General features: G+C 51.5%; 6 protein-coding genes across 6 annotated transcripts; 3 read left to right on the top strand and 3 right to left on the bottom strand.

Moving 5' to 3' along the window:
• The first annotated feature begins 374 nt into the window (after positions 1-374).
• PV05_07915 (uncharacterized protein) lies at positions 375-1407 on the top strand. Its single transcript, XM_013457393.1, has 2 exons — positions 375-768; positions 826-1407. The coding sequence occupies exons 1-2, from the start codon at positions 391-393 to the stop codon at positions 1345-1347; spliced, it is 900 nt and encodes a 299-aa protein (XP_013312847.1). The 5' UTR covers positions 375-390; the 3' UTR covers positions 1348-1407.
• Positions 1408-1860: 453 nt separating this feature from the next.
• Positions 1861-7825, bottom strand: PV05_07914 (uncharacterized protein). Its single transcript, XM_013457392.1, has 3 exons — positions 7725-7825; positions 2821-7288; positions 1861-2771 (listed from the first exon to the last, which is right to left on the bottom strand). The coding sequence occupies exons 1-3, from the start codon at positions 7732-7734 to the stop codon at positions 2594-2596; spliced, it is 4656 nt and encodes a 1551-aa protein (XP_013312846.1). The 5' UTR covers positions 7735-7825; the 3' UTR covers positions 1861-2593.
• Positions 7826-8123: 298 nt separating this feature from the next.
• On the top strand, positions 8124-10985 carry PV05_07913 (translation initiation factor RLI1). Its single transcript, XM_013457391.1, has 6 exons — positions 8124-8319; positions 8374-8398; positions 8463-8474; positions 8524-8926; positions 8978-9139; positions 9191-10985. The coding sequence occupies exons 1-6, from the start codon at positions 8300-8302 to the stop codon at positions 10381-10383; spliced, it is 1815 nt and encodes a 604-aa protein (XP_013312845.1). The 5' UTR covers positions 8124-8299; the 3' UTR covers positions 10384-10985.
• A 275-nt stretch (positions 10986-11260) lies between these two features.
• On the bottom strand, positions 11261-14145 carry PV05_07912 (uncharacterized protein). The gene is made up of 2 exons (XM_013457390.1): positions 13635-14145; positions 11261-13540 (listed from the first exon to the last, which is right to left on the bottom strand). Exon 2 carries the CDS (start codon positions 13510-13512, stop codon positions 12334-12336), a length of 1179 nt encoding a protein of 392 aa, XP_013312844.1. The 5' UTR covers positions 13513-13540; positions 13635-14145; the 3' UTR covers positions 11261-12333.
• Positions 14146-15272: 1127 nt separating this feature from the next.
• On the top strand, positions 15273-15805 carry PV05_07911 (uncharacterized protein). Its single transcript, XM_013457389.1, has one exon. It carries the CDS (start codon positions 15443-15445, stop codon positions 15776-15778), a length of 336 nt encoding a protein of 111 aa, XP_013312843.1. The 5' UTR covers positions 15273-15442; the 3' UTR covers positions 15779-15805.
• On the bottom strand, positions 15563-19528 carry PV05_07910 (uncharacterized protein). The gene has a single exon (XM_013457388.1). It carries the CDS (start codon positions 18565-18567, stop codon positions 16174-16176), a length of 2394 nt encoding a protein of 797 aa, XP_013312842.1. The 5' UTR covers positions 18568-19528; the 3' UTR covers positions 15563-16173.
• Positions 19529-19753: the final 225 nt, after the last annotated feature.

Below are 19753 nucleotides of genomic sequence, written 5' to 3'. Positions count from 1 at the left end.
GACTGGGTAAATCCGCTGTTCGCCATGAACACATGGTGTGAGCGACCAACCTGTCAGAAGTGGTCGGAAGTATCAGGCCGTGAATCATCAGCTGCCGCCTAGCCTATGAGATCTTCATTCCCAATCTTTGACAATCGACTTTGCGTGTAGTGGTTCATCGGACCGCGTTTCCTCTTCGGACTGACCGTCGCTAGCGCTGCCCTGCGCTCTTATCCGCAATTGCTGGGTGGAGGGCTCATGTGTTATCAGAAAGCACGACTCTCATCTCCGCCGTCGAGGTAAGCCTCTCGACAATTGTTCTAATATTTCAGTGAGCGGAAGAAAAGAAGATCAGACAAAACTCTACTTGGCAGTCTGCTTGACTTACCTCGTCACAAGCTCACAACAAAGATGGCTCCGATCGCGTTGTACGAACAGAGCGTTGCTACGGCTCAACCAACCAAGGGCTCTGCAACCTCTGAGAAGAAAGAGCTCACGCCATTGGAGGCACTCGCACATCAAGAGAACAGCAAGCCGCTCCTCAATATCCCCACCTTCAACACATTCGAAGAGAAACGACAATGGCAGTTAGAACACATGGCTGGGGCCTTCAGAGTCTGGGCTCGTGAGGGCTATGCGGAAGGGATAAGCGGACATATTAGTGTACGAGATCCCGAATTCGAAGACAGGCTCTGGATCAACCCACTAGGCGTCCATTATGGCATGATGAAAGCGAGCGATATGATCTGCGTCAATTTCATGACCGGCCAGGTCGTTGGAGGAAACACCGTCAGTAACACAGTTCAGATTTGTCCAAGAAGTACGCCGCCTCTGACTCTGCTGTAGGAGATCCCGGCAAACGCCGCTGGCGTCTCGATTCACAGTGCCGCACACAAACGTCGGCCAGATGTCCACGCCGTCTGCCACGCACACTCGATATATGGCAGGGCGTACTCAGCCTTCGGGAAGCCTCTCGAGATGCTCAACCAGGATGTCTGCAATTTTTACAACGCTCATTCCGTATACGAGACCTATGGCGGTGTTGCACTTTCTGGAGAGGAAGGCGAAAACATCGCAGAAGCCCTGGGCACCGGCAAAGCCTGCATCCTGATGAACCATGGCTTGCTGACCGTCGGCCAAACCGTGGATGAAGCCGCCTTCCTATACTTGGTACTAGAGAGAAGTTGCAAGGCACAATTGCTCATTGAAGCTGCTGTGGCCGGCGGAAGGGTGCAGAAGCAGCTGATTGGCGATGAAGAGGCGGCATACAATTTCAAATGGAACAGTGATCCGGAGACCCTGTACTTTGAGATGCAGAGTCACCTCCGATACGAGGAGTACCTCGCAGGCAGCGACTACAAGAATTGATCCACCTTCAGCTCAGAGAACCTTTTTCCATTCCGTTCACGAATATCTGGCAGAGTCTAGCCGCGGCGGAACTCAGCGCCAATAACGTACTCGATCGAGCTCCCAGAGGTACAAAATGTGGATGAGCGTCCGCCAAGTGAATTGATGTTACGGTGGACATGGATGTATTACGCCCAGTCTGCTCCCTACATCTCGGGTACGTCTCGGTTGCAATCCAGGGGAACTAATTCCTATGAGTTTCGCGTGCTCCTGGTCAGGACAAATGGACATTTTGGTGCCTTCGCTGGGTCGCATGATGCGATAAGGCTGAAGCCGAAACATGGGAAAAACCACAAGGCAGGTCGTTCCGAAATCTTGGTCTAGGCTATGAACACTCGCCAGTCGGCTAAGGAGGTGTGACACAGGACCTGCAAGAGGGCCTACAACTTCTGCACGCAGGCCTTTTCACGATCAGGGACACAGGACTGCTTCAAATCCTCGAGGACAGTGCGGAAATAAATGCCGCCTATGTGGTTGAAATAATTTTATACCATTTATTATGGATAGAAGTCAAGAATACTAGGTATTTTAGCACCCCCGTGCACCCCCAGATGAGAGATTGACAAGCAGGACATATTTTCTATCCCTCATATCATGCTCAATTCCCTCGAGACTGCTTAATGCCTCCCCTTCCCATGGATTCCTGGCTCTGATTGCTTTTGAATGTCCCGTGTCAATGTCCAGTTTCGAAAAGTCCGCACCAACAATACCATGCAGACATCCACTTCGATGATGCCAACCGGTGCACACCCATCATCCCTCCCTCTCCAAATTTGAGCCACTTCCATCCCACAGACAATCCGCGCTCAAGACTCCACGCTCTTCCTGTCATGATAGTAATGGCCCAATCCAACCTCCACGTAGCCGAAATACGAATAAGAATCATCAGACACCGTTAGCATGTTGCGTCTGCTCGTCATGGTCTTTCGGACTGACAGCTCGAATCGCATGCTCGAAACTGTGAAATCTAACCTTTAATGCAGTCGCTAAGTGTTGACAATTTGAATAAGCTGAGAGTTGTTTTGATGTCGTGAAAATGATGTGGCCCGCAGAGAATCTTTCGAACCTTTCGAATCATACACTGAAACTCCCGAGTCACCTCCAGTCTGGGATATAAATGTCGCACAACAAAACACCAGCACACGATAGACCTGGAGATTTCCAAGCCCGAGAAGGCGAAAAGCAATAGTTTCCGATGTCTCTTCGCTCAATGTGGCGGCGAGGTATGATATGAACCGTTGGCTCGACCGTCAACATTGTTCGCCTCGTCATTTGGCGAACCTTCACCAGCAAGCTTATTATCTGAAGCAACGATCTTGCCGTGTATGTTCTGAAGTTCCTGACCCTTGATACCTTTGTTCGGCCAATACGTGGCAGCATAGTCCCTGACCAGTATTAGTCAAAATTCACATCGTATGCGGTTAGCAAACTCACCAGAAGCGTTTTTCCACAGACTCGTGGTTGTCATCGAGGTCAGCGACTTGTTCAGTGATGAAGTTACCAATCTGCTTCAAAAGAACTCTCAACTCATTCGCCCGTTGTTGCGAATCGGGAATGGCGCTTTTGGTCGTTGCCTTGATCTTCTTCAAGCTCTCCCTGACAGGTTTGAATAGCACCTGCATGAGAGGATCAACGTCGGATGTGGAGGCCCCAGCAGGGTTCTCATTACGGCGGTGTTCGCTACCGTGCCGATTGTGGAGGGAACTATGCCCATGCTCATCACGATGTCTGCGATCTCTGTCATCTCGGCGGTCTCTATCGTCTCTGCGCTCGCTGTCATGCCGATTATGACCGTGACGGCTGTCCGCTCTGGGGGTACCAAATCGTTCAGAACTGTCACGATGCCCTTGGCTGGGTCGGTGACGTGGTTTCTCCGAATCTCGATGTGCCTTACGATGCGACCCCGGTCCTGGAGCAGGGGATCCGACGTTACCAGCCTTCTCAGCTTGTTGTTTCTTGTTGTTGCGATGATGATTCTCGACCGCTCTCTTGGCGACCGGATCATCAACGTACTTGCTCTTCAATACTGAGATCAAATAATCAGCACGTCGGACAAGGTGTACGGCGCCTGGAGACTTTGCGTTCCTGTCATCCAACCTCTCGCGCTCTGCTTTCTTGTCGACACGATGCTCTTCTAGGAAGAATTTGTCCTGCAAACCAAGGTCGGGGTCATCACGAATCTTCTCCCAAGCACCATAGCCGTGGCGGGTAATGCCAACACAGAGCATGCCGTCTTCTCTGGCGCCCCAGGCGCAAGTATACCCAGCCGCCTTGGTAGCTTCGGGAATGCGGAATGATTTGAAGTCCGGGTCCTTCGAAGTGACTTCTTGAAGCAGTCTCATCTCACCAGGGCGCTCAAGGATGGTTTCGGCGTTAATTCGCTTGACGCCATGCAATTCAAATAGGACAGCCTTGCGATCCTTCTTCGTGATTGGGCGGTTGGCTGTGCGCTCCAGTTCAGCCATGCGTGCTTGCTCCGCCTTGTAGAGCTCTGCGGACTTGTCCCAAACTTCCTTCATGGCGGCTCTTACAACTCCAAGGTCTCTCCCTCGAAGACGAGCTTCTGTCAAAAACTCTTCCTGACGGTCTTCCATGGAGCCATAGCGGAGATGACCTTTGATAAGATATCGGTATTCGCGCTGACTGAGTGGTCGAGCTGGATCAGCTTTAGGGTTTTCTTCAGACTCACTGTCCGAATCCACTTCCTTCTGCCGTTGCTCGTGTCGTCGAGCCTTCCGAGCATCACGATCTTCGGCGTCACGATTTCGCACTCGAGGCTGATTCTGCTCGATGACTTCGGCAAGGTACTTCTCATCCGCTTTTCGTTGTTCTTCGGCTCTTATCTCCTCAAGTTGCTCTCGGGGGATGATATCGTCCCAAGACATTTCGTCCACCTTGACATCAACAAAATCAAAGCTCCGTAGGAAGTCTTCACCACCATCAGCGTCAGTGCCGTCAGGTTGCTCAACTTTGTAATCTTCAGCATTGTTGAGCACGGCGTCGAGGTCAAGCTCCTCAAGTTTCTTCTGGTTGTCGGTTTGTTCGAACATTTTCTGGCCGCGCTTCTTCAAGATTCTCGAAATCTCGCTTGAGCTGCCAGGTTCCCCAACCAACGCCGTGCGTCGAGCTTGGGTTTCTTTGTCGGTAACGCCACGTTGGATGGTCAAGAACTCAAGCATCAACTTGTTGCGGGCACGCTCGAGAATTTCTTCCTCAACAGTCTCCTTAGAGACCAAGCGATAAACGCTGACGGGCTTGACTTGTCCAATTCGGTGAGCTCGAGCCATAGCTTGCAAATCAGCTTGTGGATTCCAATCTGAATCGAAGATGATGACTGTATCGGCGGTCATTAGGTTAATGCCCAGACCACCTGCTCTGGTGGAGAGCAAGAAGCAGAAATCAGTGCTCTCTGGAGCATTGAAGTGGTCGATGGCAATGCGACGGGGAGCCGCAGCGATAGTGCCATCAAGGCGCTGATAAGCATGGCCTCGATAGTCCATGTAGTCGCCGAGGATATCGAGCATCCTGACCATTTGACTGAATATCAAGACACGATGGCCGTCGCGCTTGAGTTTGGTAAGGAGCTGATCGAGCAACATCATCTTACCACTGCTGGTTATGAGAGCACGGAGAACCTCATCTCGTCGAGCACCTTCAGGAACAAGACGCTCTTCTGCACTCGGAAACATGAATGGGTGGTTGCTTGCCTTCTTCAGCTCCATCATAATATTGAGGAGTGATTGCTTCTGCCCCTTGGCGCCTTGATTAAGGGCTGCATAGTTCTTCGTCAAGATGTTCTTGTAGTACTCCAGCTGAATATCTGACAGTTCGACACGGATGATCTTTTCGGTCTTGGGAGGGAGGTCCTTTTCGACTTTATTCTTGGTGCGTCGAAGCATGTAGGGTTTGATATCCTCGGTGAGTTGAGCTATTTTTGCGCTGGCTTCCTCTGTAATTAAATCCATGTTCTCGTCAATGTTGATGACACCAGGATTGAGGAAGTCGAAGAGCGCAGACAACTCCCCAAGGTTGTTCTGAACCGGAGTACCAGTGATCAAAAGCCGTGCTGGCGCTTTGAACTCTCGCAAGCGATCGTACAGCTGAGACTCGCGGTTCTTCAGACGATGAGCTTCATCAACTGCCATAAACTGCCATTTGATCTGACTTAAAAATGGAGCATCCTGCAGGACAAACTCATATGTCGTGAGAAGGACATGGAAGCGAGGGTGACGAACATTTCCATCAGGGAACAACTCATAGTCCTTGATGATGTTCCGGGCGGAAGTAGGTCCATTATAGACCACATAATTAATGTCCGGTGTCCAATGATCAAAAGTATCGGCCCAAGCAGGCATTGTCGAGAGAGGAACGGCGACGATGAAAGGACCCTGTTGGCCACGATCGTGTCTCAGCCAACTCATGAAGGCGACGGTTTGGACGGTCTTTCCGAGACCCATCTCGTCTGCAAGGACGACGTTCTTTGCACGCGACCAGTTGAACGCAAGGAAATTCAAACCTTGCAACTGGAAGTCCTTGAGAGTGCCGTTCTGGATGTATGGTGGTTGTTCTCGCATGGGTACAAAAGCTCGTCGACTTCCAGGGTTGGTTTCCGTCGTATTCGATCTGAAATCTTCTCGAATACGAGCAAGATAGCGATCAATCTCGGTTTGTGCAATCTCGCTGACTAAACTTGATGGTTCCCAGCTTGCATCGTTGTACAGGAGACCCTTCCACTTGACAAAGTACTCAGTGCCGTCTTCACCTTCGCGATCGCCGATGACTCTCTCGACTTTCTTGTGCTCTTCTAGACCTTCAGCCACTTCTTCTCGGTACAGCAGCCACTTCTCCTTATCCTCTGGCCCAATTTCAGGGTCGCTGGCGATTCGGATATCTTCCATCAAATGTTTCTTGATGTAGTTGTCCAGACGCTTAAAGCTTCTCACATCTTTCAAAGACTCGATAGTTTCCCATGTTGCGTGATAGTGAGACTTCTGCTGCCACTTTATGAGAAATTCATAGTCGTCCTTCGTATGTGATAGGGTTGTGACATCAGCCTTGAGACGGTGGTTCAACACGGCGTCAATAGCTGGGGAGTTGTCTTCTTGCTCGTTGACCCAATAGTTCGGCGTCAGTGTATCAGCGTCTTCTTCAGCGAATATATCATCATCCTCATCCTCATTATAAGAAGATACCTTCGCAGCACGACGGGTGGAGAATCGGATTTCAGCGTGTGCAGGTGTAAGGTTCTCGGCAGACTGGAGTAGTCTTCGACGCTGCTTCTTAGTGAGCTTCGCACGCTTGCCGCCGTACGCGTCAGAATCGCCATCGGACAGGGAGGGAGTGTCAATGACTGGGGTTGCCTGCTTGGAGGAACGCTGAGAGACGTGTCGCAAACGCTTCCGGGGACGAGGAGCAATGTCTGAATCAGAGTCTTGCTCGGCATCGGACTCTGCCATATTATAGACATGGCGAGCCCTGCCACTTCGTCTCAAGCCGTACAGCTCCGGATTGTTCCTGATATCGTCATCTTCATCAGCTGCAGGTGCCTTTCTCTTGGCTGGTCTGATAGATTCGTCGGAGGAAGAGGCATCTTCTTCAGATCTTATGTTCTTTACTTGCATCGAGGTATCCATCTCGTAATCGGCATCACCTTCCGCGTCTGGTTCATCTGAGCTGGGTTCATCAACATCTTGCATGTTTTCATCGTCATCATCGTCGACTTTGACGCGTGGCGGCGAGGCTCTGGGCGCGATAGGTTCTGCAGGTTCGGAGAGTTCACTTTCACTATCGAAATACTTGGTACCGTTCTGTAGAACGGGTTCAGGAGGTGCATTGGCGTCTTCTGGTGGGAGAGAAGGATCAGGTATTGAAGGCGGTGGTGGTTGGGCGAGAACGCCGGTGGCTGTGGGAGAAAGCGTCAGCATGGTGTGCTACAAGAGAGCTCCGGCGGCAAAACAAGACAACGACCCCATAAAATGAGATTCTGCGACCCAGAAAACATAAAGTGCAAGCATGAAAAGGTTCTCCGAGATGAACAATGGACAATATAAGATGGGATCGATGATCGAGGATGGACGACGAGATGGAGACAAGAGGAGGACTCCGAGTGTGCTTTGGCAGGCTAGCCCACGCAAAATCCTGAACATAATGTGACATCCGCGCGCTCAGGGAAGTGAGATATGGCGTATGCATCGTCTCAGGAAGATTCCTAGAGGTGTATATGCTATTCCACACCTGGCTTGCGCCGAGTTGTGAATACAAGGCCGAGCAGCCGCCGACAAGAGAAATGGATTCCTGGGTGACAAAATGAGGGGATTGCAGCAAAAAGGGCCACTCACACTCCATCATAAGTAGATAGAGCCCTTGAGGCTTTTTAATATAGTTGCATTCAGTAGTTGTGCGTAGAGGGTGGAATGGTGAAAGTGGGAGAGGAAACTAGAGTCGGGTGCGGAAGAGAGGAAAGTCTGGGGCACGAGACGAGGCTGTTGGCAAAGGCAAACCGAACTCCAGCGAGGACCTATTGCTCCCTTTGCCTGTAATGGAAGGTCGACCGGTCAGCGCAGCCAAATGCCAAGCCTAAGGCCGGATTCGCCTGCGCTTTCTCTTGTGGGTGACTCTGTTAGGCATCATTTGGCAGAATGGTGCCCGTCATTCCCGCCTAGTGAGCCCCACGACCAATCACAATGGCATGAATTTTGATTTTCGTGCGTATTCACTGCCTCATCGCTATTTCAATTCATACACCGCACCCTCCTCCAAGTGTCTCATTGTTGGCAGTGACTCACACTCCTTCAGATTGTGAGAGTAACGCTCAGCAAAGCATTCTGTCTTCTGCCTCCTCCCGAACTGACTGTGACCCTCTGCACACTACCGGTTTGCACTCCGCCTGTTCGGGCCCTAGGAGACGATCAAGATGGCGGACAAATTGACAAGGTAAATTCTTGGGACAGGCAAGAATAAGGAAACACTGGCTGATGGCTATTTTAGAATTGCTATTGTCAATAGCGACAAGGTTGGTCCCAAACGCTGAATTGAAATCTGGAATATTGTTGACGATTCATTTTTCTGCCCCGCAGTGCAAACCAAAGGTGTGTGAAAACAGAAGCTCCAACATAGAAACAAGCCTGATTATGACAGAAATGCCGTCAAGAATGCAAGAAATCTTGCCCCGTCGTCCGGACGGGAAAGCTCTGTATTGAGGTCACGCCCGAGTCCAAAATTGCCTACATCTCCGAGCGTTTGTGTATCGGTTGTGGTATCTGCCCAAAGAAATGTCCTTTTGGGGCAATTCACATCATCAACTTGCCTACCAACCTGGAGACTCAGGTCACTCACCGATACTCGGCAAACAGTTTCAAGTTACACAGACTTCCTATGCCCCGACCTGGTCAAGTCTTGGGTTTGGTTGGGACGAACGGTATTGGAAAGAGTACCGCCTTGAAGATTCTCAGCGGCAAATTAAAACCAAATTTGGGAAGATATGACAACCCGCCAGACTGGGAAGAGATTTTGAAATATTTTCGCGGTTCAGAATTGCAGAGTGAGTCAAATTCACCACGCGGCATGAGAGGTGGCCGTTGACCTTGAGCAGACTACTTCACCAAGGTTTTGGAAGATGACCTCAAGGCCATTGTCAAGCCACAATACGTGGACCAACTCCCACGAGCCATTAAAGGTCCGGTCAAGACTGTGAAACCTCTCATTGAGGCCAAGTCTGAAATGGGCAATTTGAAGCACATTATGGATGTTCTTGGTAAGACTAGCCGTCTACAAACAGATGGCAAATGCACTAACATTGGGCTAGAACTCAACGCCGTTCAGGATCGTGAGATTAGCCTTCTTTCGGGCGGAGAACTGCAAAGATTCGCCATTGCCCTCGTCTGTGTTCAGAAAGCAGATGTCTACATGTTTGACGAGCCTTCTTCGTATCTGGATGTCAAACAGCGCCTGAGTGCCGCCAAGACGATTCGAGAGCTTCTGCGACCGGACGACTATGTGATTGTCGTTGAACACGATTTGTCAGTTCTGGACTATCTCTCCGACTTCATCTGCGTCCTTTACGGAAGGCCTGCAGTCTATGGTGTTGTCACTCTTCCAGCCTCGGTTCGCGAAGGTATCAACATCTTCCTTGACGGCCACATCCCCACAGAGAACTTGCGTTTCCGTGAGGAAAGTTTGACATTCCGTATTGCCGAGGCAGGCGAAGAATACTTGCTGGATAAGGCTCGTGGATTCGAGTACCCATCTATGGAAAAGACTCTGGGCAACTTCCACCTCAAGATCAACAGCGGCACCTTCACAGACTCCGAAATCATTGTCATGATGGGTGAAAACGGAACCGGCAAGACCACCTTCTGTAAGATGCTCGCTGGTATCGAGAAACCAGATGGTACGCAGAAAGTGCCAGCCATGAACATCTCCATGAAGCCTCAGAAGATCACGCCCAAATTTCAGGGCACTGTGCGTCAGCTCTTTTTCAAGCGTATCAAGGCTTCGTTCTTGAATCCTCAGTTCCAGACCGACGTCTACAAGCCACTGAAGCTTGACGACTTCATTGACCAGGAAGTTCAGAACCTCTCTGGTGGTGAACTTCAACGTGTGGCTATCGTTCTTGCACTCGGTCTCCCGGCAGATATCTACCTCATTGATGAGCCGTCGGCGTACCTCGACTCCGAGCAACGTATCATTGCCGCCCGAGTCATCAAACGATTCATCATGCACAGCAAGAAGACAGCGTTCATCGTCGAGCACGATTTCATCATGGCCACCTATCTCGCCGACCGTGTCATCGTCTTTGACGGCAAGCCATCCGTTGACGCCCGGGCCAATACTCCGGAAAGCTTGCTTACCGGTTGCAACAAGTTCTTGAAGAACCTGGACGTCACGTTCCGCCGGGACCCCAACTCCTATCGACCACGTATCAACAAGTACCAGTCTCAAATGGACCAGGAGCAGAAGTTGGCCGGCAACTACTTCTTCCTGGAGGACGAGAGTTGAAATATCTAATTCGCGAAAGGCAACTACAAGCATGATAACGATCATCGGTATGATCGCCATGAAAAGTACCAGCGTCACGATGGCATGAATCACGACCAAAAATACCACGAGTCCACGCCAACTACCGGCGCCGCAGCCTCGTGTCTGAAGAGCACGGGTAAAAGTGCGAAGAAGCGCCGATGTGGAGTCCTATTCAGCGATGAGGAGGACGAGGCGGACAGCGCCGACGAAGAGGACGACGACGCTACAGGCGGTGGTTGACCTCCTGCGCCTCTGATGCTTATTGATGTGCTTGGTATCGTGTCCGTTCATTGGTCGGGATGTTCACATTCACCCGACATATCGCTAATACGATGATGAGCCAACGTCAAAAGAGAAGAGGTCCGGGTCAAGCTAGGTGATCGCCGCCAGCGAATGCAGTGTGGTGTTGACACAGACTCTACTAAAACGCCAAAATAACCGGAAGATCCACACGCAGGACTGGCGTTGTACTGGGAGATGTTGGAGGATCAAGTCAAATGCAAGAGAGCAGCTACTTATACAGAATAGACATGGGGCCAACAGCCACCGCCAGTAGCAGAATAGCTGACATTTGACCTCACATGCTCTATGTCGCTCGTGTTCACAGTGCCACAAACCCTCGCTGTTCGCTGGCCAAGCTTCAGCATGTATAATTCGAAATAACCAGCAATAACGCTGCAGTACGCTGCGACGTCAGTTTCTTTCTTCAGCCTTTGCTTCCGAGGAACATCGTGCTAAAGGACTCTTGCGGACAACGTGTTGGCGCGATATGATATTACAACGGCAGTCAAAGAATCGAGAGTCGCGATCAGCCGCCAAAGACCACTAACATGCGTGTTAGAAGCACGAACACGAATTTTTCGAATTGGAAATTGATATTCTGTTCTCGACTATCAATTTTCCTTCGCCACGCTCCCCTTCTCCCCTTCCCCCATTCTTCCAGCTTCACTCAGCTCTCACACCATAGTAGGCGAAGAGAAATGCTCGGGAATCCACAATACAATGGTAAGAGAATAGACAAGAGAAACGCTTCTTGGGAAGATACCTGTCCTCAGTGCCGTCTCAGGTTCACCTCCTTGTCTCCCCAAGATGTTTCTTCCTGCTGTTTCTTCGCTTCGACTGCTGGACCTCCTCCCTTCCTGGACAGCTAGCCCTCACAATCGATCTCTCACATCGACTTGGACCAAGCTCATTCAGATTGCAAGCCCTCATTCGCGCCTCCGCCTCACACACGAACAAATGAAATGTGTTGAAGGTACAGCACTAGCTATACCTGTTTTTCTCCTTCACCTGCACCTTCTGATCAAGGCGATGCACCATATACCAGACGGTGAATATTTCTGTTAAGCATAAAACTCACTTCTCCGTGCAATGAGTAAACATGACAGAGTTGCAGAACGATATTTCCAGTACGATCAATGAAGACGACCAGTCGACAACGCTCTGCGCAACGAGCATCTGCTCATCTATCCATTCCTGCTGCTTAGACTTGTCGATGTACTGCTTCCCAAATTCATTGGGTTACGGTGCAGCACTGAACCAAAATGTGCATTATAAAAGACATAGTGTCGTAAGATAGTCTCTTCCGTAGAGAACGAGCCCTTTGAGTAGAGGCCGTTGTAGAGACAAGAATCGAAGTGGAGGGCCAGTCGAGTGACAACTTCCACAGCTGCAAAAACATAAACAGAGTAAGGTATCCACGAAAACCGAGCCAGCGTAGCCCGTGCGGCTCCAGGTCTTGAGGTCATCATCAGTGGAGGAATGTCGTAATAAAGTATCCCAGAACGCCAGAAAGGTCCCAAGGACTGGAGCGAGTGCCGTGCATCCTCGTAGAGAGTGTCATGTGCGAGTGCCGACACATCATGTTGCCCAATCCCCACCAGAGTTCGACCAGCCAAACCGGGTCGAACCCCCAAAGTCATTATAGTATTACATGGAACCAAGACTCAAGAGTGCTTCGATCGCAGCTCTTTCTTGGGAGTCGTTAACGCCAGCGCTGTTTGAAAAAGAGAATGGGTTTGCTTGGTTGATAGGCACTGCTTTCGTCGGGAGAGTGCTAGCGATGTCAGCCGGAGTCTTTGACCTCTGCCTTGGCTGATAAGAGTAGGTTGCGATAGGTTGATAAAGCCGACCAGGGCCAGAAACCGACCTCGCATTGTTGGGAAGAGACCTCGCGCGAAGTGCTTCCGCTCCAATGCTGCCCCAATCTTCCTCATCCGTGATCTCACCATCTCCGAGGTCCTCATCGAGGGGTTCTGGAGCGATCGATGACACGTAGCCATCATCATCCCCATCCAAGGACATCTTGTCGGCCTCGTGCTCCAACATATCCTGGTCCTCGTACTCCATCTCGGAGTGAGAGAAGACGGCGGAGTTGCCTGTGTAGCTGGTGCCTAGGTCTTGAGATCCCGTACGCCAGGATCGCTGACCCGTAACCTGCAGACCAGGCTGAGAGTACGACGATGGTAGACTGCCTGGAGGTGTCATGGCAGTGCCCTGACGCTCACGAGGAGGTTGCCCTTTGATACGAGCATCCCATCTTCCCCAGCCCACCTTGTCGAAGATGACCTCGCCATCCCGCTCGATATTACCACCCTTGCCTTCGAGCGCGGCTACAACCAAGCGACGGGCTTTGGCCGAAGTGATGCGCGAAAAGCCCGGCACGGTAGTGGTCAGATAACCCATGATGTGTCTGATGGCCAGAGGACCGTGAGACAACAGGATATCTGGCAGATGGTGCTTGGCCAGCATGCTGGGGGTAATAGCTCCAGCACTGTCCAAATCACCCAGACTATCGAGAGCCTCAGCGCTCAGGGTGGTGAGTTGCGGGTCATCGCCGGCATCGCGCAAGTCAATGTCGGAATCGACAGCCGTGCTCTTTGGAGACATTTGGCCATGATGACGGTTGTCTCGACGACCGTGAGGAGGGAGGTTTGGAGAGATGGAGTTGGGAGGAGTAGGCAACATGCCCGAGTGTTTCTTCGAGGAGGCCGGTGCAGCAATGAAGTTGTCCCGGCCCATGATCGCATCGCGTGGCTTTGGAATGTCGACAGACGCGGACTTGCCGTTGAGGGCCATACCAAGGGCCGACACGGTTGCGGGAGCCATGTTCTGCGATAAGAATCGAGTGTAAGATCTGGGGTGCGCAGGTTATGAGTCAGCCGGGGTCGAGGACAGATGACGACGCGTCCTGGAGGACAATATGGATGGATTTTGGGAAGGTGACTCACCACACGATATACTTGGACAGAAGAAGCAACGACAGCGCTTTGTCTGTGGTTGGGCTGCAAGGCAAGTAAGTGGTTGCGCAGGTAGGTCGAGTGATCAAAGTCGTGCAGGTTGCGACGTAGGTGCGTGAGTCGACGTGTAAGTGGCGATAAGAGACGACCTTGACGGCGGTCTCGATGCAGTGATATCTTCCCTTTGATGAGGAAGATGTGGAAGGAAGAAGAAAGAAGGAAGCGAATGGACGTTCTGATAAACAAGAGCGGGGGGATGGCAGTTGCGTTTGTGGATGATTCACAAGTTGGCGAGTTGTTGGATGCAGGTGGGTGGAATGATTGGCAGATGGTGATGGTTTGTATGCAGAAGCAAGACCTTGTGCAGATTGGGGGATGGGAGAACAGTGCGCAGACTTGAAAGGGGGTGCAAGACCCAGCTCCGGGTGAAAGCCCACTACCTTTGGGAGGCAGCCAGTGCCTAAAGCAGGCTCACCCAGGATCAGTGAGTCCTTAGTCTGGGAAACTTGGACTGTCAAAGAAGGAGGGCAGAACCCCGGAGCATCGGGAACTGCTACTCGTACTCTCACGCACTCTCCAGGCGTCATGCCGGTTCATGCAACCTCTGGTAGGTGTCTGGTTCAGTGGCTAGGGCTCCGGTGTTGGCATCACGAGTCCACTTGAACTCTTTGCTCTCGAGGTCCTCCAATAGCCGGTGCCTGCCATCGACACATGGCATTGTCGTTTGGCCCCATTCGAATGTTGAGAGTACGGAGTACTGGAGCCCGCCATACTCCTAAAGTCACGCACAACACATTTCCCCCCAAGTGACATGGGAATGATCTCTGTGCCGCGACGACGCTAGATAATGCGCACTCAGTACTATTGATGCCCGTGAAAAGCCTAATCTACACGTTGCTGTGCTGTTGTCGCTGTAGAGCTTGTCGACGAGTTTCTTATCTCGGAGAATCGAGCAACAGCCCTCAACACCAACACCGGCACGGGCACCAGAAGCCCACAATTGATAACAAAAGTCCGCAGATGGCTTTGCCATGACCATTTGTGCGCGTCACGGATGTTTGCGGAGGTGTGGCACACCTTCAAGCCGGAGCATTTAGGAGCGGCTGAAAATATTGGCCGGGCTGCCCTATCACCCTACATAGCTATATTATTCCCTGGCGGTTCAGGACGATCCAAGGCTGAAGAGAGAGATCTTCAGCTGATCCTTGTGTCACTCTTCGCCCCTCCATCAGCCATGGCGTGCCAGGCCACGAGTACCACAGTATCTTCGTCTCGTATACCTCCAGTACACGTACTCGCCTCGTGATGTGAAGGGGGCCCAGATTAGACGAGGCGCATGCTTCGACACACACACACACTCTCTCTCGTGTCTAATGGGTGTTGACTCGCCCTGCTCGATTTCGTCTGCTCTCAATTCTCCTACCCATAAAAATTGATGCAAATCAATATTCTTGTGTTCCGATCGACCATCTCAGCTGATCATCTTGCTCCATACCGGACGGAAAGCAAGGCAAGTCCCAAGGCTTCGTCGGCTTGTCAAGTTCGCACGTGCGTCACTGGGGAACCGTTCCTCGCAACCTTCAAACCTCCAGCGCTTGCCATTGCATAGGAAGTATCTCCACCACCGACGAAGAACTTGTCAGTTCCTGTCAATAACTTCATTTATTTTTCAATTTCCATCCCCGTTCCTTTGTGTGTGCGCGTTCCAAGTGCGGAGTCGCTTGCCCTAAGACGACACGAGCCTTCTTCTGGGTCCATGATTCGTGCTGAAGACCTCACCTCAACCACGCACGCTTGGAATGCCAGAGCCAACAGCACTCTTCCAATTCACCATGCTCCTCGAGAATTATTCTGCTAATAACGAGTATGAAGTAAATAAGATGGGCCCAATAATCTCCTTGCACAAGTGGCATTTTTCGCACGGACATACGGACTGGAAATGGAGATGGAGATGGCCACGGATGGCTCACGTCTTGGATTCGATGACTAGCCCCAACTCTACACGACCAGATCATTACATTATCACCTCCTCCAGCTATACTACATTGATGCACATTCCGTTGATGACATCAATCATTATCATCATTGACAAGATGGCCTCCAGCACATTAAAGAAAATAAATGAGATCGCTTGAAGAAATGAGAAGATATCCGGCACGTCATAGCCATAAGTGGTCGTCAGAGGATCGTCCAAATATGCTTTCGTCTCAATTCACATCGTCAACCTCCTACTGTCGCGAGATTGCAAATCCACGCCAGGTCTTGCAACCGTGGGACTAGGTACTGTTGGTGATTCAGTTATTACGTCGTCCTCCCATGTTTCACGCTTGGCCGATTGCATCGGATAGTGAAACGCTGTTGTCTTCCGTGGAGTCGACCGGGTTCGAAACAGACCCTGTTTCTTCGCATCAGCACTCCCTTGGCTCTCAGCGGAGCCCACCGTGTTGACAGGCATCTGGCTGCCAGGTGGTTTTCGTGCAACATCATCAAGCAAAAACTGGTAGAGGACCCGTGAGAACCGGTTCGAGAGTCACCGGGGCGTGCCCAGATTCAACCACGACATGTCGTTGTTGTCGGGGGTACCACTTCTTGCTCGCGTGTGCGTAAAGTAATCACGAGCTTCACGGGTGTCATATGTATCTCCTGCCGAAGGCGCGGTGGCTGTGCTGACATTCCCTCTGCTTGGTTGGATATTCCGTACGGAATTCGGCATCGGGAATGAAGGTATTGAGGAGCTCTGGGTCCCAGAGCCGCTCGTCTCAGCGGATGAGGCTGTCTGCACAGGGCGCTCCTGAGACTGGAGATAACTACTTGGAGGTCGCAGCGGGCGCTGCGCTGGACCCGACCAAGTATTTCCTACCGGTGCCCATGGCATATCGTGCACACTGGCAGGAATACCGCTTGAGAAGGCGCCTGAAATATGCTCATCTTCATAATCGTCGTCGGAGTCGGTCGCGAGGGAGCTGGCACGAGAGATGCGAGCAGGAATTCCTTGCGCCACCTGGAGTCCCCTGGACTGAGCATCTGCAGGTCCATGTGCGAATGTAGGACTCCCTCCAGCAACCGTATGCGCTTGCAGGGGATTGCCATTACTGTCCCGTATGACGATCTTGGACGGTCTGGCTGCATTCGACCTGTTTGAGCTGTCCGGCACCCCAGAGCCTGGCCAAAATCCACTCTTGCCTCGACTTGCGCCTGAGCTTCGGGTGAAAAACGTTGTCCTGTTGCCCGTCTGTGCCTCGCTCTGAAAGTACTTGCCCCATCCTTCGTCGGTCTTGCGCTGCGAAGCCTTCCTTGTTGGGGCGGCTTCGGCTACGGCAGGTTCAACAACAGGCGTGGCGCGACCGAGCTCGATGCTAGGCCTTTGTTGGTAGTCGCCCAGAATGGGGTTCATAGGTTTGGAGATAGACAAAGGAGCCTTGTCACGCTTGAACAGCGCCTGCCCGAATGCGATCCCTGAGCCTCGAAACCCGGGCTGCGCTCGATCGGAAGATACTCGCCGGATCAGATACTTCGGATCAGCTTTATTTCCAACCATGGCTGTGCTGTCTGCTTCCGTGATCACAGCTGAAGGTACGGGACTTCTGCCCATTGGCTGGCCCTGCCTAGCTAGAGGTTTCAGGCCCCTTTCTTCGTAGTTATACTCCCCACTCCTTTTCTTGTCATCGCCGTAATCATTCTGCTTCTCTGCCTGCTCTCTCTTTCTGCGGACCGATCTGAGCCAGAGCAGAAGGATGATAAGAATTGCGGCAAGACCACAGATACCACCCAGTACTCCACCCAGAATGGCCAAACCATGACCCTTGTGAGAGGACGATGAGCTGGCCGCGTTGGATGCTGTGGAAGTTGAAGTTGCAGCAGACTGTGTAGTTGAAGGCGTGCTTGAGGATGCCTGTTGCTTGCCAAGTAACGAAGTCGTCGAAATCCAGCTGTTGCCCGACTGGTTGAAGAATACTAGCGGGTCATTGGAGTTGCCACCAAGGAAAGCTACCAGGCCATTGTCGCCTTGAACCAGGTCAAAGTCCGTCCGAGAATCAGAGGGCGCCAGGCTATTGTTGTAAATGGGATAGTTGTTGAGAAAGACCGATCTTTTGGTTTTGGATGCGGAGGTTGGTGATGGCGTAGGACTGGCTGTTGAGGCGCTGCCTCCGGCTGTTTCACCAAATACCGCGGGCTGACCTCCAGGGTTCAATAACACGTTCGTTGTGACATTGGGCACTGTCTGGCCCAGGTTGAAGGTTTGCAATATCTTGCTGTTGTCGTCCAGCGTGAAGAGTGCGCTCTGCGCAGCAGAAGAATCAGGAAGTGGATTAGGTAGAGACAGCCCAAGGTCTTGCCATCCGTCTGCGGGGCCGAAAGTGAAGACGTTCACGTTGGTGGAGCTGCCTCCTACCATCAAAGCCCTATCCTCACTCCAGGGCAGCATGATAGGTTTCGCTGTTGGAGGTGCCGTCGAGCTATAAGCCAATACTCGGTACGGTGGGTACATTTCAAGCAAGAATGTTTCTGAAGACAGTCCCTCGTACCCGGTCACTTGCGATCCACCATACACCACGATTGACGACGAGGCGTTCATGTAGGCAGCTCCATGGTTATGGCGATTTTGCGTGACCTGGACGACGGGGGTGATGGTCTTCCATGACTTGTCCGCGATCGAAAAGCGCTGCAAGCCAGGATAGTCTGAGGAAGACGCATTTGCAGCACCTCCCACGACGTAGAGTGCTGGTTTGGTGTTGTCTCCATCCACACCACCCTTAACGCAAGTCGCGCCCGTCACAGAAACCCCATTTGTCTCTTCCTTCCATTGTGCCCCCTCTTTCAATTCCAAAGTCTGAAAGGCACCGGGCGAGTAAACGTAGATAATCCCATCATGGATGATGGAGCAATGATTCTTGAGAGCCACAGGAGGTTTTGGAGCTGACATGTCCAGGCCTGCCTCGGTCCACCCGTCTCTTATCACAGGATGTTTGTCAAACTTGTATATGCATAGTCGTCCCAAAAACTGAGACTGCAATCTTTTGGAATAGAAAAGTCCTGCGCCGCAGGTTGCTCAGGTGTTGCAGGAGCGACAAAGGTGAATTTTTCTTGCGAAGCGAATGGACCGGTTGCCGTGCAGGCAAAGCCACGATAGGGTCTAGAGTCGATAAAGTCGGGCGAATATTGGACGAGCGCTTCGACCCAGTTGTTCGCGCAACGATCAGGTGGGATGTTTCTCTAGCGACAAAAAAGGGTCGTTTGACGTTGACGTGACTGGAGCTAGGGCCAGCACTTTATGGTGAAGGTGCGCCGAGAAAGCAAATGAATGATAGGTTGAGGCTCGCAGGATCTTCTCCAGATACGGAATTTGCAATGTGAAGAGAGACCGACGGTCGGTAGCTTCGAGTTCGACTCGAGCAATGAACGCTGAAGTGAAAAGTGCGGGCGCGCTGAGCTTAGGCAGTGAGGAATTGCGGTGAGTCTGCCAAAGGTGGCTTGAACAATAGCAGTGTGAAGGTCAGTGAAGCCTCCCAAGAGGTGCGAATCAATTGACAATCACTGGTGACGGCGTAAGCTAATTGTTTTCTTGAAGGGGCTGCTGGACTTCAGTTGGCGACGAGTGTGATTGCTTGGTGGAGTTTACCAATAGTGACGCGGAGTCCGTTCTTGGATTGATCCTGTCAATGTTATGTGGGTCGAGATGAGCGTTTGGGATCAGCGTGTGAATATCAAAATTTTGGGGCTCACAGCAAAACGTAATTGAATACGATTCTCCTGTCTTTCCTCGTCTTGTTTGGCAAAAGAGAAGAAAAGTTGCAAGAAGAAATGGACTGAGAGAAGAAGAGGTGGGATTGGGTTGGTTCCGGAATGGCAGCAAATGCGGGAAGAAGAGGAGGTGTGACTCTGGGCGAGCAGGTCGCTTAGGCTAGAAGAGAAGAGAAGACTACAAGAGGAGCGAAGGCGTCGTGGGCGTCTTCTGTAAAATGGCTGCAGAAAGTTCCTGCGCGATTACGTCTTCTCTCACAAGACATGTAACTAGAGTGGTACTATGTATTCGTCAAGTCTTCTTTATCTAGACATCTTCAGGCATTCCCTCTTTGCACCGGCAGCTAGAGGTCATCATGAGAGCGCAG

Source organism: Exophiala xenobiotica, assembly GCF_000835505.1.
Source record: "Exophiala xenobiotica strain CBS 118157 unplaced genomic scaffold supercont1.5, whole genome shotgun sequence".
Lineage (NCBI taxonomy): Eukaryota > Fungi > Ascomycota > Eurotiomycetes > Chaetothyriales > Herpotrichiellaceae > Exophiala > Exophiala xenobiotica.
Note: the sequence above shows the minus strand (reverse complement) of the source record. Positions and strands in the feature narration are given on the sequence as shown.